Here is a 15,943-nt window from a genome sequence, read left to right as displayed (position 1 = left end):
TCACTGTCTGGGGAACGGGGGTCACTGACCATTTCCAGGAGGACTACAGCCAGCGGTGGAAGCAGCACCACGAGGTGTGGGGGGAGACTGTGGAGGGGCAGTGATGGAGGCTCTGGGCAGTACAGGGTGAAGAGTTCAGCTACCAAGCCTATGGCAGCTCCTAAGACTGGTGTTGCGGTTTTTACAATGGTGCAGTAATACAGATACCCAACACTGACACCCGATACACTTTGTTATTGCACAGAGAGTTGTGGCACCCGTATGCCACCCCTTAGGAGTAGCTGTGAGGAGGAAGCGTTCACGCAAATGGAGGATGCTGACTGGGGGGCAAAGGTCCTGCTCCAGCCTGGTGCTGAGCAGCCAGGCTCCCTTGCTCTGCCTGCCAGCAAACTCCCTGCTCCTTCAACCAAGCAATGGGCATTTATCCAGAATGGAAAAAAATAGATCCAATTCTCTGTCTAGCTGTGAGTTCAAATCCCCTGCCCCAGCTGGTTCAGCTGTGGTATTTTAAGGTCTTGTGGGAGAAGGATACTCTCAGTTTTTTCTGTGGGAGATCTATCACTGGAATAATCTAACTGCTCAATGAATAGTAAGAGTTGTCTCCATAACCTCATAGCAGTATGGCCAATAATCACTAAAACAGGAAGAAACTGGATTTCAGTCAGGGCTAATGAAATCCTATGGATTGCTATGGATTTGACTGGTAATGGAGGAGAGCAGACAGGCTACCAGCATAACTGAGTAATCCTTTATTTTGCCAGAAGCTGGGATTTGCCCTCCAAAATGGAAGAACTTGTAACCATTCCCCCTACAGAAATTCAGTACCTTGCTGGCCTGTGCACACTTTGCGTAAGTGGTTGCAGAGCACATACATGCCTTCTTCCACCCCAACCAGAGGTCTCATTCATCACTAGCAACTTCAGGACCGGCATTAAAAATGTCTTGCCCTTTCTGCCTCCATGCGCTTCCAGTCTTAATGTACAGTTTTGCTGCCTTGCACAGTGAGTGCTGCTGGGTAACTGGAAGGTTGGTTGGTTTAGAGTATAGATGAATTGTTAAGGCACAGACACGATTCTGGCATTAATCACTTTTCTGTTTTGTGACTGCTTTCAAAATTGTAAATTCAGGGCTTCCATAATTGAAGTTGTGGCTTGGGTATGAATTTCTGATCAAAACTACAGATAAGTGGTTGTGCTGTTCTCGGTGAGCTATTGCGTTTTTCTTTGGCCAGTGCACTCGGTGTCCGACTTGTAATCTGCTGTCCCGTTGCATTGATCACAGCTGGGGTGCCCTTATCTGAATTGTTCTTTGCTTTCAAACATTTTAAGTCTAGGGTTCCTGTTTTATCTAAATCTCCTGATGCAGAGTTCATCAGTCATGCCAGAAAAATTGATCCTTGGCCTATAAACATTCTTACTTTTGAAATCGTTCATTCATTCTTTCTTAACCTGAAAGGCTGAGCATAAATGGGCAGAAGAATCAAAACACATCACTCCTCTACCGTGGCTATAATTCTTTGGTTTTGTTTTTTCAACTTTGTGATTTATGCTGCATTATGCTTTGAAGTGTTACATCAACCAGCAAACACAGATTTACAGGTGGAACTGAGGGGCTTCAGCCTGTATTGCTGCGTTCCCTTGCAGCTTGTGTCAGCCTGACCTCTGCAACCAGCCTTGGCTACTGCAGTGTGACTTTTCAGTATTCATACACAGTGGGAAATTCTTTTCTCAGTTGAGGAAGAATAAGCTCAGTGAAGTCATCAAAATTGCTCTGGATTTACAGCCACATGACTGAGAGCAGAATTAAGATCATTAAGTTGCTCTGTTTCCGGGAAGATGCAATCTTTTAAAAAAGTTTTTTATTAACCTCGCTGTTATCATTTTACTGGAGTGCTATCACTTAATCTACGTAATCCCAACCAAGAGGGATAAAGCGATCTAGTTTACCACATAGAGTGAAGTGCTTTCAGTTACGTTTCATTATTTTTAAGTGTACACAGAATTAACAGGATTCAGAGAAAGAAGTATTAAACTCAAACATGTTCATGAGATTTGCCATCCTGAGGCAAAACTAAGAAAAAGGAAACACCAAATTTTGAATTAATAATGTTGGTTTTATGTGCACAAATGTGGTTTTTATTTTTATGTACACAGTTATAGAGAGAATTAACAACAAAGATAAATCTGGTGGTGAGATAGAGTGGAATAGTAGAAAAAGGCATTATTTCACTTTTATTTCTCAGGGATCAGGCAGTGTGGGACAACAGAAATACCTGCCTCGGGTAGGAATTAAAAGCTTTACTATATGAGGCTTAATGCTGTTGCAGCCGAAATCCTCTTTTCACGCTTTACTGTTGCTTCAGCATTTTGATGTGAAAAGTTTCAAAATAAACTTTTTTCTTTAAGATGTTGAAAGCCTCTTAAAAATGTGTTATAGAAAATGCTGAACACAACCATTTAGTAATAATGTCAATATATGGAGCTAGTCCATTTTAGACATCTTAAGATGCAAGCTTGGAAAAGTGAATTAGGAACTGACTGCTTTCTTTCTCAGTCAGTGCTTCAGAGTGATACAGGTTTACCTTACCACTAGAATGTGGCTATAGAGCATCTGAATGGCTTAATTCTTCTTGCAGGTATTGAACACGTGAACTTACAGGTGCTATTTCAAGGAAAACTAATGACCATGTTTTATGTCCTTTTGTTACCCAACTGAGAAAGGAAGCCCTGTGTTTATTTCATGTGACATGACTTACTCGGTCAATTCCATGAGCTCTGGAAGAAGCCCGTGGCCTGCTTGTAGTGAGTGTGTCAGTAACCATCCCTTTATTTCTGAAGAATGAAATGAAGATGTGAGTTGCTGGTCAAATCCTGCAACCCTTAACACTTGCAAACCCTATATTCATGCAAGTCATCTAATTCAGTGAATGTAATAGGAGAATCCATTTGAAGGCTAGGATCTAAGTCAGTCCGTACTCTTGTCACCAGGTGTTTCTGAAACTTTGTGCACGATAGTGATTTATAAGGGATACCTAAAGTCATATGACTCTAAACTGGTATTTGGGGAAGAAGAATAGGTTATCAACTTCCAGAGCTGCCTTCCTCCTCCTCCTCTTCCTCTACCACTGCTTGTTTCAGTGTTCCAACCTACTGCCTACTGGATGTTACTTGCTTTTTCCTGCTGTTGTGAGGAGTTGGCGTTACTTGTATTTGCTGCTAACGTTAGTGATAAAATAAGGAACAAAAGGGAAATGGCAATTTTAAACAACTAATTCCCAGTTACCTACTACCTTTTTATCTCATCTCTGGATTAGCTGATCAGTGCATGTAGAAACCCTGGAAGCGGCTCTGTGGAGAGGCAGATAAGGTCAGGCATGCCTCTTAGCTCATGAACAGCACCTCACTGACCCAGAAAGAGTTGAGCCGGTTTTAGGCAGCATGCATTCTTATCCACATGGCCAGGAGGCTCAAGCCACCTCTGTGAAGACTTCTGGTGTTACTGAGCTATGCTTCTGTAAACAGGCATGCCCTGTGGCGGAGGGGCTTTCAAACACAGCCAGCCAAGGTCTGCTTAGTTCTGGCCACCCCGACGCCTGCCCAGCACCGCACCCCAGCTAACTTTGGCAATAGGCTGCAAATGTGGGAACACACGGCAGCAATACCCAGAGCAAACCTGTATGGCAGCCTTTCCACCAACATGAACTATGGAAAATACTTACTGTTTTTAGAAGTACTGCATACCGAACTGTTTTCATTTAAAACCCCCTTTTTTATTATTATTCCCACAGAAATTAAGGCTTACAAGGGAAATTTGTGGTTGAGGATATTTGTGTGTGTGGTTTCCTAAGGCAAAAAGAGTAAGAGTAGCAGACTTACTTGAAATCACGGCATAACATTTCATGTGTGATATGTGTGATATACGACTGTTTAAAACATAACTTACTTAAACCATCACTGATCTTGTATCTGCTTTATCTAGATGGGTTAAAGCCATTAAAATATACACATTCTTTCCATGCTATATTGATACTATTGGAGCAAAACCATCTTTCATGTTATTTAGAAAAAAGACCTCACTTTGTAAATTGTTATTTCAGGACTTCTTAACTCTCAATATAAAGAAAACCCTTTTGTTGTAACAAATGAAAGTACATCCAAAGCATTCCTCTGTGAGGATGCATTTCATAAGGATTTTTATGTGATTATGTGAAAAATAATTTTCTTCCATGCCTGTAAAGGAGGCTGAGTGGATAGCAGAGATAAGGTTTCATGGAAAGGAAGAAAAAACGGAAACATCATTGATGTTATTTTTTAAGAGCTGCTGTCTGTGTAGTGCTTTCTATTTTTGTGGAGAAAAAGACTGCATGTTGTGCATTTTGAACCACCTTTCTGTTTCATTGTTGTTCTTGGTTCTGCCCCCTCCGCCCCCCCCCCCCCCCCCAAAAAACCCCACCTTCCAGTAAAATAGTATTAGCAGATTTTAAACAAATTCATTTCCTCACGAACTTAAGCTGAATTGTATCCCGACAGGCCTGATTTATCAGGCAAATGCCCCACGTTGTTTGTCAGCTTCTTTGTTGGGGGGTGAGGGGGAGGGGAAACCCAAGCAACAAAAGACCATAACCTATTGATACTGCTTCTGCGATACACCGGGGAAAATAGATTGATTTAGAACTAACCACAGAAAACTAGTCGATCTGATGAGTTTACAATGGAGCATTTTTATTTATTTATTTGTAACAAGAGTAAACATCATCAATATTCGACCCTGTGTTATTGGAAGCCTGGCAGACAGCAGGTTTGTGTCCGCGCGCTGGGGCTATCTGTAAGATGAAAGAAGGCAAGCTTAAAAAAATGGAGGGACCTTGTTTTTCTCACGAAATTGAAAGTCTCCAATTTCTGATACATTATCGTGTTGTAGGATTTGGAGGAGAACTAGATAAATGAGCATTTTTTGTTTATTTCATCTTTATTTCTTTAGGGTGTTATCTTTTTTTTTTTTAGACAATATTTCTGTTAATCTCAAAAAGCTAGTAAAGCACAAGAAATTTTCAAACTGAATTTTATTGAAGAACAACAGCCTGCAATTAACTTTCCCAGCATGTCGCCTCTGCACACTCTTTTGCATGAACGAGGGGTTTAGGGTAGCAAATACTGACAGGATCCGCACAAATCTAAATGTGGCCCCAACATGCCACTTTCTGAATTGGTAATACGCCATTTTCCAACATAACTTGGCTAAAAATAATTACAGTTTTAAAATTAAACTGATTTTTTTTTTCCATGGATTGATAAATGGCAGTGCTGGTAAAGTTTTCTGCCTTAGTGTGACCCTGCTTGCTGGACACACTATAAATGCTCTGTTGAAGATGCTAAATGCTCCAATCTCTAGTTTATTTAACAAGATAATATCACTTGACCTTAAATTATTTTTTCAGTATTATTTCAGTATTCAGTATTTTGAACACTAATATCTTATTAGAGTAGTTTCAAAGTTACCTGTATTCTCTCCTGCATTCAGCTACAGCCTAAGAATTAAAGGTTGATAAACAAAATGGCATAAAACCCAGCAATGTGCATGTGAGCAGAAACACTCCAGCAATTTCCCTCTTGGAGGGCATGGCCAGACTGTGTACGTTCAGTGCATCTTGCATGTGTGTGTGTGTTGTTGACTCACCAGTGGGTTTTCATCCTTTAAAAACAAAAAGCTGGGCCACATTTCTGCATGTTAATTCCCCGCTGGGTGCAGGGCGCGGGGAAGCTGCGGGGCACGGTCAGCAGCAAGGGAGCACAGCCAAGCACCCGGGTGAGGCTCCCTCCTGCGCCCCATGTTTTTTTAAAAAACACAGGCCAGTTTTATGTCTCCTGGGATTTAATGCTGCTTAAAAGGTTTGGGGGTGGGGGGTGGGGAAATCTCCTGAAACAGTGCCTGCAAGGGAATCCCCCTGTAAAAGCAGCAGAGGAAGGAGTGAAATGCCAGAGGAGCTGGTGCCCAGTGTGGGGCTGCCAGCAGGCACCGGCTGCTGCTCGGGGTGCACGGGGGTCCCCACCACCTCCCACTCCTCCCCTGCCACACACTGTTCCTGCTGCTCCTGCAGCTTGTTGCCCTGTCAGCTGACCAAACTTTTTTATTTTCCAGGGACAGTTGCCACCGTTTTTTAAGTTGCAGTGACTGCAGCCTCATATTTAGTTTCAGCATCTCTTGCTCTAAAAGGATGAGGTCTGCATGTGCTCTTTTAAGGCATAAGGGCAATGCCCTGTTTCAAAAAATACTCAAACTGTTTTTTCACTTTTAACTGTAGGCCTCTGAGCAAGGATTTTCGTATTATGCCTGTATTAAGTAAAAGTGATTAGTCCTTTTATAATAGAGTAACATATGAGAGGTGCCCGTTTAGCAGCAATCACCTGTGATCCTGTCAGTCTTTGGAGTGATGCTGTGACAGATTTGATATCCAGGATTCGGTCACTGGAATATTCAAGTAATCCATTAAAATATACTTGTATGTATCTCCAAGACCATTTGAAATTAGCAGATCCTCAACAGTCCAGAAGACTCAGTCCCGTGGAGGTGCTGGAGGTGTTTCCTACTTGTCCCAGGTGGTGCCTGAGCAAGCATACACCTCCCTGAACTTTTCAAAGTGTTCACATCCACCAGTGAGGAGTGTCCCCTTGCATTGCCCCATGATCCAATTTTCAGGACAAGTCACTGAAGCCCTTGCAGATTGAAACATATTTGTTTTGTGTAAGATCCATATTTCTGTTAGATCATGGATAATTTAACCTCCCTTTACAACAAAATAGGGTAGTTCAAGTGATCTGCTGTGTGTTCTGCCTGCAAGAACTGGCCTTTCTATAGGTATGCTGTGAAAGTTATTACTAAAAAAAGACAGCACACTTAAGTACAATTTTAAACATTTCCTTTATGCTTTAACTGCTTAGTTGGCATTCGGTGCATTGTAAAAACATCTCACTTGCGCATGCTGTTAGAATACTATGTCATTTTTCAAAGTATTAATATTGCTAGATGGAGCATTGTTAGCCAAGATGCAGTTTTTTGTTGTCTGATAGCATTCAAAAAGGAAAAACAGAAGAGGAGTTGGTGTAGGGAATATCCTGGTGAATTATTTTAGTCTTCCTATGACTATTTCCCCTTTGTGCCTGTTAGATGTTAATCCCTCCCTTTTGCCCCCCGCCCCCACTCCCCCCTCCCGAAAAAGTCAGTCGTTGGGGTAATTTTAAAGCTTTTTCTCTCAACAGATAATAGTGTGGACCCACACGAATGATTCTCTCTCTACTTGTCATATATATTGGATTATCATCTAAATCATATTATAAAGCAGCATGAAGAAGCAAGCAGTTGTGCTTACCCTCCTTACTGCTTAGCTCAGCTGAGCTGGCTATTTGCTGTTATTGTGGCGAACGTATTTGCAAGGCAGGGGTATTGTCATTTTAAAAGGGAGAGGGCTAGAATGTGCTTCATAAGTAGGAGTTGGCTGTTGGGACAAGGAAAAAAGCTGAAGACTAGAGAGTATTTTATTTTGCATTTGCATTTGGTAGTGAAATTGAATACTTTTAATGAATTTTACTCATGAGCTTATTGCAATTCATACATCATAGTTTATGTTGGAATCTGTACACTTTTTGCTTGTTCATGTTTCCTTTAATATGTATAGTTCTGTGCAATCACAAATCCATAGTGAAGGAGAATTTAGAAGTGTTTTTTAACCTTGCTATATGCTCTTTTCTTTCTTCGTTAGAAGGTATTAATGTTACTGTTTTCTTGATAATATTGAAATACAATGCTAGACGAGTTTCTCAAGGAGTTCCTTTATTAAAATGTTCGTCTTTTTTATATAAAAAAAAAATCACCCTGATTCACCTTCCTGCCAGTGCTGTAGTGAAGAAAGGATTCCCTGTTAGGATAATTGCCATCTCTTTATTTACGCTGTTGCATTATTTTTTGAGCCTGAAGCTACCTAGTAAATCATGGGAGCCTACTGTGAGAAAGACAGTACTATTTTAACAAATCCTTCTTGCTGTTGCTTTTTTGTAAGGGATACTTCTACTATAATTGCACTTTTAAGGGCTTTTTGTGGTTTATTCATCTCATGATTTAATTTACGTATAAACTTTCATGTTGTGTTTAAACTAACATACATTATTTCCATGGTGCTTCTGAAGTGAAGAAATACTTGTTATGGTTGTTAATCTAGAGTTTCTGAGAACATACGCAAATGAGAATTTGCTAATTTTCTTAGCAGGAGCCAGCTTGTATATTGTTCTATATATTTATGTATATAAAGATAAGGATGTATAAGCTTGTGTGCGCATATCATATGCTATCAGGTTTCATTATGTTGTAACATAAGTATATACAGCAGAGAGGAGCAAAGAGTTGAAGCATTTTGGACAAAAGAGTTAATACCATACCTTAATGCGCGTGGATGATGCCATGTGGTATCATTTGTGAGCTCTGAGGTGGCTGACCATTTCCATTTTGGTGTAAATCCCTTGAGAGGGAAGGCATTTCAGAGCGGGGTGTGATCTGTTCTCCTGGTAAGAGTGATTGACAAGGAATGAATAAATAGTTAAAAGAACTGAATAAATGCCACCCTCCTGTTTAAGTCCAGGCACACCCCAGTGTCGTGGTTTAACCCCAGCTGGCAACTAAGCCCCACACAGCCGCTCACTCGCTCCCTCCCCGGTGGGATGGGGGAGAGAATCAGTAGAGTAAAAGTGAGAAAACTAGTGGGTTGAGATGAAGACAGTTTAATAGGTAAAGCAGAAGCTGCACACACAAGCAAAACAAGTTCACTACTTCCCATCGGCAGGCGGGTGTTCAGCCACCTCCAGGAACGCAGGGCTCCATCACACGTAACGTGATTGGGAAGACAAAACACCATCACTCTGAACGTCCCCCCCTTCCTCCTTCTTCCCTGAGGTTTATATGCTGAGCATGACATCCTATGGTATGGACTCTCCCTTTGGTCAGTTGGGGTCAGCTGTCCCAGCTGTGTCCCCTCCCAACTCCTTGTGCCCCCCCAGCCTGCTCGCTGGCGGGGCGGTGTGAGAGGCAGAAAAGGCCTTGACTCTGTGTAAGCACTGCTCAGCAACAGGAAACTTCTCTGTATTATCAACACTGTTTTCAGCACAAATCCAAAACATAGCCACATACTAGCTACTGTGAAGAAAATTAACCCTATCCCAGCCAAAACCAGCACACCCGGCTGGCACGTGCATGTTCTAATGCAACACTTTAGCCAGATGCTTGAATTGGTTGGTAACAAAAAACATTCCTGAAAAGCCAAATCGTAGTTTAATCACAGCTGCTTCTGATAGAGTTTTCTTTTATGGTGACATTTTAGCAGGGATTTGAATAAATACAGGGAATTACAATATTTTTCAAGTAGGATGTATTGATAAATATATATGCAAAAGGTGACAGAGGCCTCTTGAGTGGAAGCAGGGGCCCTGACAGCAGGTTCTTGGTCAATTGGTGAGGTGAAATGGTTCACTGGGTTGGATAACACAGTGCATACCATAGTGACTGATTAAATTGATTTGTCCATGGCTACCGCCTACCCTGCTACTGAGGCCCTTTAACCTATTTGCAAACTTTTTTCTTTTTTAAACTACTCTAAATACATGTGATATTAAGGGAAGGAAGCAAGTGCAAATGCATTCACAGCTATAAAATTCTGTATTCTGAATTAAGATAAAATGCACTTCGAGAATGTCTGCACACTCCCATGTTATACTGTATTACACTATACTTCGCCCAGGAGCAAGTGCTCTGCTAGAAACTCATGAAGATAATAATAAACATAATTTGTTAATACAACCTAAATTATAATAAATACCACATTTGTGGATTCTAAGGCGTATTTATTGGAGGAGGAAAAAGTAAAACACTTGAGGGTTTTTGTTGTTGCTGTTCTTTTGCTTTTCTGATTGCAAGTTTTACTTCTGTATTATTTTATCCGGAAGGTGTTTAGAAAGTTTGTTGGGGAAATATAGGTGAATGCCAGTTAAGAAGACTGAATGTTACTGTTAAGTGGGGGTCACTAATTTGAAAATATCTGCAATGATTTGGGGAAAAGTAGTCAGATGGATATTGTTTAATAACTTAAAACTTTTGGTTTTAAATTATGGGAGAAAGAAGCTTGATGTTTTGGTCTTAGGTCAGGATGTTTCTATTTTACAACATACTTAGTATGTCCTTGCTAGGGCAATCAATGCTCAATGGCAGTGGGGCTTGTACATGTTACTTTCTGCTTGATTCAAGGGAAGCTTTATATTCTGTGTCTCTTCATGGGTTATTTTGTAGTACATGCAGACAGACTAGTGTAAGCATATTCTTCAAATTCCGCTGAAAAATCACATAAAACTTCTGTGCACTGGTGATGTAAAAATGGAACCAGTTCACCTAAAATATGTTATTGCAGTTGTCATAGAAGTGCAGAGTTCAATGTAATGGGTTTGGTTTCTTGTTTCTTATTACTTTTTATGGAAGATACGACAATTTAATTACAATGTTTTCTGAAAGGATAACAAAGTTCTAACTTCAGTCTCATTTAACTTCTCTAAATTATAGGTCAGTCTTGTAGGACATGACAACATGCCATGGGCAACTTACGCTGTTTTTTCATTTGTCTGTTAAAATAAAGATACGGTCAGAGAGATGAAGAGGGAGGTGCTGAGGGATTGTTTCTTGGAACGGATTTGCAGATGTTAACAACCATTTTGCAGTCTTTTTAAAAATTACTCAGGTTTTATCAGTAGCATTTCTTTGGAAGGTGAAGTATATTCTGTAGGTAAGACTCCAGCTGTACATACAGCTTCGCATGGACTAAACTTCTTGGTTTTGCATAGACTAGTAGTGACCACTAAATGCTAGCTGAAACAGTGCCTCGTTACTTTCCAGGAATCTGAAAATTTAGAATACTTTGATGTGAGCTTGAGCCAGAACATGTTGCACTATTTTGTACGTGAAGTTACTTACGGTCTTTTTTAATCATTCAGTTGACTCCGCCAGGCCTAAGTATTTGTGCAGTTGTTTTTTAAGTTAGTTGGTGGTTAATGGAATGCAAAAAAACCCCATCACTATTGGTTTAGTTCTCTCCAGTAGCGTGTTAGATTGTAATAAATTAAATTTCTATGCATTCAGTGCAAGTTTTATAAAACAAAGAAACAGAAACCATAGAAAAATAGCCAAAATAGAAAGCTCAGTGGTGAGCATGACCGGCATAGGGTCACCATGCCAAAGGCGTATAACTATTTCTTCGTATCATGTGTTAGAATAATGTAATCCAAGGACTGGCGTCTTACAAAGGGAGAGGATTCAGTAAGGAATTGCTGGAGATTTCTTCAGGACTCCTGTGCCTAACACGGTCGATAGAAGAGTATTTAGTGGATTTTAGGCGTTTTTGAGAACTGGGGAGGAGGCCTTGCCCGTGCGGCGCGGAGGAGGCACTGTGCGCCCATGGGCTCCTGGGCAGCCGTGTCCTGTTGAAGGGGGCACCCCGGGGCACCGCCACTTGCACGCAGCTTGGGAATTTCGAGAGAAAGCCAACAAACCCTGGTTTATGACTCTTGCCGGGTCCACATTTATTTTCTTCGAAATTGGAACCCTAAGTGCCATTACAGACCCTCCCCAACATAAGCACGGCAGAAGCTTGGCCCCCACCCCTGCTCGCCGCGCACTTGGCTGAGCCGGAGGCAAGGTGCCCGGCCCTGGGCAAGAGGTGGGCTAGTGACGGGGCACCGCGTCCCTCCTCCACCTTCGCGCTTCCCCGGCTGAAAGCAGCACGTCCCTCGGGACCCGCTCGCACCTGAGGCTGGCTAGCTCCTCTCTGCACCTTTCTGGCCCCGACCGGCGACCCGCGCACGCAGAGTGAAGCCGCCTCAGGGTGAGGAGGCCGGTGCTGGCGACTGCCTCGCCTCCTCTCCTCGCCCCGCTTTGCCACGTTCGCCCTGGCAGGCGTTGAAACGCGAGCACTGGCCGGCGTTCGGTGCGGTAGATACCGGGGCAGGCGGCGGCGGCGGCGGATGCTCGAGCGTCTGGTGCCCTCTAGCGGGGCCGGGGGCCGGGGGCCGGGGGCCGGGGGCCGGGGCCCTGCCCGGGAGGCGGCGGCCGCGCCCCGGCGGCGGCCCAGTGGGCAGGGCTGAGCCGGCGGGCCGGGATCCCCGCTAAAAGGTTCCCGCTCCCAAGCACAGGGTGGCTTTTGGCACCGGTGCGACAAAGGGACACCTCCCGAGTGACTTAGAAAGCAACGCTTAAAGGTACCTCGCCCTGCGGCAGGGGGATATCGGCGCGGAAGGCCCCGCTGTTTCCCCGGCAGACCTTGTGCACGCTCACACTGAGCTTACCTGACGTAGCAAATCTTACCGTTTGACCCTGCGTTTTATAACTAGCTGTCTCTCTTTGGTTTTAGATGCTACAACTGTGGTGGCCTCGACCACCACGCTAAAGAATGTAGTCTACCTCCGCAGCCAAAGAAGTGCCATTACTGTCAGAGCATCATGCACATGGTGGCTAACTGCCCCCATAAAACTGTCTCGCAGCAGCCCACTAGTTCTCAGGGAAGACACGAAGCTGAACCGCAGCCTTCCACTTCTGCTTTCCCGAGAGAAGGGGGAGGAACGCACGGCTACTCGTCTCCATCGTACTCTCAGGAGGGCAGGTTGGAGACCTCGGAGCGCTCAGGCAGGTCACCGCAGGAGGCTTCGTCGAGTAAGTTGTCTGCGTCGCCCGAAGAACCAAGCAGAAAGGGGCCTTCTGTTCAGAAAAGGAAAAAAACTTAAAGCGTTTGTCATAACTTTCCGTTTTCTTTACCCTCTTGGGATGTCTACCTCATGCAAGTACAGGGGAAATAATTTCATTATCAGTAGCTGACCTGGAATTTTAACTACTGTTGAGGAACTGTGAATTTTTTTTTTTTTAATAGACAAATCACTCCAAGCAAAATACATTTGAGCAGGGTGCATTACGTTTTACCTTCTGTATGTGTGTGTATGAGTGTGCACGCGCGTGTGTGTATGTGTACATATCTATAAATATTTTTTTCCATCAGACCACTCTCCAGCTCTCACAAGACATTACTGTGAAGCAATAGGCACAGTATCCACAAACGTTCCTGAACGCATTCCTAGAACCTATTTCCAAACATGTTCAAAAAAAAACCACCACCCAAACAAGAAAACCCAAGAAATCTCACTCAAAACCAAACCAAACCTGAAAAACCACACACAGAACTGAGATCAAGACTGTTACTTCTCTTGTGAACCAAAGGATACTTTCATACTTTAAAGCTGCCATATGGTACTAAAGATACTAAGACATCCCCCATGCCATCAATTTGAGTTATTTTCTTTCTCATCTCCACAAAGTATCAAAACCCCTCCCCGTGCCCATGTAGGGCAGTGTCATGACTCAACACGGCTCTCATTGCCACCATCCTTTGTTGGTGAGGAGTTTAAAGCTCCAGAAAAGACAATGAATGTGTAGTTTCTGTGCTGGTTTCTCAAAATGTTTTGTTAAATTAATATGGTTGTAACTGTAATTTAGATGACTGTTGTGTAGGGGGGAATGTGTAAGTTGTTACCAAACAGACCCTTTTGAGTGGTAGCAGGATACCATCCTGTTTAACCCTTTGTATTCTGTGAACGTTTAGGGGACCTTGGTGGCAGTGGTAGCAGCAGCAGCAGCAACTTCTCTTGGTCCCGAGTAGTGCTCCTCAATTTGAAGGGACTTCCCCCTTGTTTTCTGTTGAAATGCCACGGAGAGAACTCCCTAGGGGTTTTTGTTGTTGTTGTCTGTTTTGGTTTTAAAGAAAACAAAATGCAAAGCTAATGAGATCCTGGGATAAATGGTTGCTTAAGAATAAAGGTAGATGGGTACTTGGGGTTGCTCAGCCAGCCTCCCTTGCTGATGATACAGCATGTGTATAGTCAAGGACAGGTGCCTGCTGCAGACAAGCCTGAGTGAAGGAACCTGCAAATTTGTCAGAAGCCCTGGGCATCATCTGCTTCTTGTGAACTGGAGACTGTTGCTGACCAGCCTTGGTCCAGAGCGCTCTGGGACCACACACTTCTGCATTAAAGAGGAGAAAGATTGGTGGCCTCAGAGTGAGACTCCCTGGGCTGCAGCCCTTGCTCGGGGTTAATAGAGTTGGAGCCTATCAAAACTTGAAGTCGCTTTCTATTTGTAACTTCTGAATTACCAAGTCATACGTAAGATAACGTACTTTGACAAATCCCATTGCGGATGTAAGTTAATTAGAGAAACCTGTATAATCCTTAACATTGGCAATAAACACAGGCTGTTAAAGCTTGAAAGAGTCAGGTAGGTTTAAGCTCGGATAATCAAACTGAAGAAACAGCATGCTTGAAAGGCTGCGGCGAGCCAAAGTCCTACCCATGGTAACTCTTTTGCAGCCGATAGTTACAACAGGTATGCAGCTGGCTCATTATGTGGCTTTCCCCTTCCCACTCATCCTGCCAGATGAGACTTTTACTGTTGCTGCTGCTGCTGCTTCAGTAAACAGGTAGTAATCAAATGCCTCAGTGAAGGGCACAATTTCAAGAAAATTATTTTGTGTGAATTCCTTGCCAGTGTTTGCGAGAATCTCGATGGTTTATACTGAAGTTCTCAGTATGCTAATGCAAAGCTTACTTTTGACGATATTGAATGTGATATATCTATAGAGAACTTCCTTGCCTTACGTAAGGATAGTAAACTTATTTAAATTATGTAGACAAATCAAAGTGGCATTGCTTAACCTTCTAGCCGGTGTAAAAACCAGGTTAAACTGCAAAGATGCAAAACTTAGGTCACTTTGAAAATTTAAACCAAAGTTCCTTATAGAAATAGGCAATTGTGGATTTGAAAACTGGTCATTCCCTGTTTATACGTAAGAAGTTCAGAGCTGAGATAAGGAAATATTTTCAACATGCAGATTTTTATTGGTGCTGTTTGAAATCACTGTGCGCACCAAAGTCAGACTGAACTGCAAAGAGCACATACCAAACCCTATCTTATTGTTGAAAGCTTAAGGTTTTATTTTTATATATTAGAATGTTATCACTATTACATAACATACTCAGGACAAAGAACTTTGCTCAGGGAATATACCATGTAATGTTGTTTTTTCTTTACAGAATAGTCTACAGACCTGCTTACTCAGAACAAATCAAATAGTCTTAGACCTTTTTATCTCTATATAAGTATTATGTACTGATATTAGTAACTACCTCTGAGTTGACTTAGACCTACATTTCTGATAATCAGATCTCAGCATTTTGTATTATAAGTTCCTGTGAAATGATAAAGTGGTATTCTGTACTGGTTGCTTATGTGAGCATTTGTGTCTTTACAGTCACAGGGTCTGAGTTTTCAGAGATGCTGGGCAACCACAGCTCCCACTGACTTGCAGTCGGAGTTACTGGTGTTTAGCTTTTCTAAGAGGGGAGGGATAGGGGACGGGGGGTGGAGCGGGAAGAATAAAAACACAAAAGCATCAAGCCCACTTTGTTTACATAGGTGACAATAAAATTATTATTCTGTTTACAGCAAAAGGCTACCTCATATTTACTGCATAAACACACCTTTGTGCTGCTCTAGCCTTAAAGGTGGCTGTTGATCTATGGTACATACTTTTTATCTGTACTGAAAATGTAACTGATAGTTCATCACTGCATAGATTATGGCAAATACTTGTTTAAGATGAAGCATCCATTTGAAATTATGAGACGTTTTCAAACATTTCTTTGAAGTTTTTATTTTTCTGTCTAAAGGATTATGGGCACTGTTCACGAAAATAAATACATCCCCAGACGAGACAAAAATGTACATGCTTAAGTTAAACATATAGCAGCGCAAGCTGCAGCAGGTAACTAATTAGCACTGGGCTGCAGTAGAAAAAAAAAAATCTAGTTAGTTATAC

The 15,943-nt window shown here is 42.4% G+C and overlaps 1 protein-coding gene across 1 annotated transcript in view; it reads left to right on the top strand.

Moving 5' to 3' along the window:
• Positions 1–12,803, top strand: part of LIN28B (lin-28 RNA binding posttranscriptional regulator B) — an 89,508-nt gene extending 76,705 nt beyond the window's left edge. The window contains exon 4 of the mRNA XM_075708180.1: positions 12,434–12,803. Coding sequence (XP_075564295.1) covers positions 12,434–12,803 — 370 coding nt within the window. The remainder of the gene's footprint in view (positions 1–12,433) is intronic.
• The last annotated feature ends 3,140 nt before the right edge of the window (positions 12,804–15,943 follow it).

Source organism: Pelecanus crispus, chromosome 3 (genome assembly GCF_030463565.1).
Source record: "Pelecanus crispus isolate bPelCri1 chromosome 3, bPelCri1.pri, whole genome shotgun sequence".
Taxonomy (NCBI): Eukaryota; Metazoa; Chordata; class Aves; order Pelecaniformes; family Pelecanidae; genus Pelecanus; species Pelecanus crispus.
Note: the sequence above shows the minus strand (reverse complement) of the source record. Positions and strands in the feature narration are given on the sequence as shown.